The 2527-nt window shown below is 38.4% G+C and overlaps 1 protein-coding gene across 1 annotated transcript in view; it reads right to left on the bottom strand.

Moving 5' to 3' along the window:
* PTPMT1 (protein tyrosine phosphatase, mitochondrial 1) overlaps positions 1 to 2527 on the bottom strand; it is a 4833-nt gene that overhangs the window by 1078 nt on the left and 1228 nt on the right. Inside the window, exon 2 of the mRNA XM_011357034.2 lies at positions 932 to 1123. Coding sequence (XP_011355336.1) covers positions 932 to 1123 — 192 coding nt within the window. The remainder of the gene's footprint in view (positions 1 to 931; positions 1124 to 2527) is intronic.

Below are 2527 nucleotides of genomic sequence, written 5' to 3'. Positions count from 1 at the left end.
TGAAGCTTGAATTTAGGAATTCAAGCCTGCCTAGGCCTACTAGATGTCCTCCTAGAAAGTGATGTTTTTAAGTAACTTGTCACCATGGCTAGAAAAACAGAGCACTTTTTACAATTGACTAGGAGAGTTATCTTTGTGACCTAAGGATTCTTTCTGGTTTAGAACTCAATAGAGTCAAGAAAATACAGATTTCTAACCGGCTGGTTCAATTCTCAGACAAAATATCCTCCTGAGACCCTGTTTCCAGCGTTGGTATTGTTAAATCATATACTCACCAGTCCACAGTAACACAAACAAGGCCAGGCTAGTTATCTTTACATTTCCTTTCTCCTTAAACTATCCACATGACTTAGTAAATGCAGGCGCCAACAGGTAAAAATGAGTCAAGAAGGGGGCGTGTAATGGAATGATGGACTAGAGTACTTGCTTCTAAATATTTTTGAAAGCATCCCACCTGCTGACCATAACAAATTGATTGGCAAAATTCCATTGAGTTTCTAACAACTAATGTCCAGAACTTTACTCTGAAATACTCGAAGAAATCTGTAGTACTATATAGTATTATTTACGGTACTAGATTTCCTGCTATTTATAACAAGTGTTTCTAGCCTTTTGCTGGTGTTAACATCCTTTGCAACTCCGATTTTGAGTGTGTGCTGTCAGTGTTTGATGTACTTTCTCATTCAAGCCTCATAACACATTTAGTTTGAGGAAACAGCATCAGAGAGGGGAAGGCACTTTTGCCTAAGGTCTAATAGCTGGCAGGTGACAAAGCCACAGATCAGCCTATCCACAAAGATCAGGTGCTTTCCACCTCCCAACAGCCTAAAACTGGAGACATGCCTCCTTCCAGCAAGGCCCCGCCAGTAGACCATGCTACGGAAGTTCTGGAAATCTGCAAAAGGGACCAGTCCAGAAAGGGCTTTCCTACCTGAATCAGATACGCTGCCACCATTGTGGCACTTCGGGAGCGCCCAGCCTTACAATGCACGTAGACACTCTGGCCCAGCGACTGGTACTTGAGAACAAACTGGACTCCTTTCTGGAGGTTAGCCAAGGTTGGGATTCCAGTCATGTCTACTGTGCTGAGTCGCAGCTGCTCAACTCCTAATCTCTTCCACTCCTGGAACCAAGTCCATCAGTATAAAAAAAGAAGATGAAAAAGCCTGATGTTAGTGGGTATGAAGATGGGCTCCCAAGAGGCAGAAAGGCAACAAAGGAGCTTCAGTGTTTACTACAAAGTGAATATACCATTTACTATTTTCTTGTTTTTGTTTGTTTTGTCTGTCTGTTTTTTTATTCTTTTAAAAAACAAGAAAGACCTACATAGTTGGTCTTTCATCAAACAATAGCTAGGCTGCTGAGTTAGAATTATGTCCAAGATTGAAAGTGTTCTTAAAGTGCCCTTTAGGCACTTTGAATCTTTAGTTGCAAAATATTAGTTGTATAAAATTCATCTACAAAAGTTGTGCAACTGTTTTTGCATAATGTGTGCAGTGATCTAGTTGCAGGGTTGGGCTACTATATTTTACAAGAGCTTTCATTTCTCTATCCATAAATCTCTTTTTTACCACTTTTTTCTTGAGAGGATATGTGGTAGAAAATAAGAGTTATTTTAAAATTGAAACAATGCACCTACCTTTGCTAGTGCAATTATCACTTAAGAATCACAAACAGGAGAAATAAGGCCTCTGGCAAACTGGGCAACCCATTTTTTTTTCCTTTTAGACTTCTGATAGGCTCCAGCTACTCTTGTTATTAATCTCTAGCTAGAACCAGAAAATTTATGACTATGAATGAACATCAATATTTAAGTTGATAATGAAATTAAAAATAACAGCAGTTTTGCAGCATGTGACTTATGCATCAATTACACCAGAAACAGCTGGGGAACTTGCTAAATATTCAGATTCCTGAGCCCCACCCTAAAGTTCCTGAGTCAGAATCGCTGGGGGTTGTACCTAGGAATCTGCCATTTTAACAAGGCTGTCAGATCATTCTTAGATATATTAAAATGTGAAAACCACTGCCTTGGAGACTTGTCTTCTCTAAGCTGGTAGAATGATATAGCTGCCTCGTATAAATACCAATGCATCACATCAAGAGACCAAGCACTTTTTGTGACTCTTCTTGCTCCACAGGACTGACCACACTAAGGAACATTTATCATTTTGACTAATAGTTCCTGAGGCCTTGTGGCAAGGTACTTTGAGAAATTCAAGGAACTGTTATCCATTTCTTAAAAATGTATGCCATCACTAATCAATATATTTTAAATGTGACAAATATTTTTAAGGTTTCAAAATATCTACAGGTTGAAATAGCAGCATTTTCATCTGGCTAGATCAGTAAACAAGAAAGATAATTGTGTAGTGCTAATGGATGTCAAAAACTACAAAGATAAGGCAACATCTTTATATATAAACATAGGGCAACGGCTAATAATTATTGCGGAGAGTTCTACAAACATAACATTTAATGAAAATTATGTTTTAGGCCTGAATTTTGTTACGATAGTACGTTCAAA

The sequence above is a fragment of the Pteropus vampyrus genome, unplaced genomic scaffold, assembly GCF_000151845.1.
Source record: "Pteropus vampyrus isolate Shadow unplaced genomic scaffold, Pvam_2.0 Scaffold31, whole genome shotgun sequence".
NCBI classification, from domain to species: domain Eukaryota; kingdom Metazoa; phylum Chordata; class Mammalia; order Chiroptera; family Pteropodidae; genus Pteropus; species Pteropus vampyrus.
The sequence above is the reverse complement of the archived record's forward strand: the minus strand, read 5'-3'. Positions and strand labels throughout refer to the sequence as shown.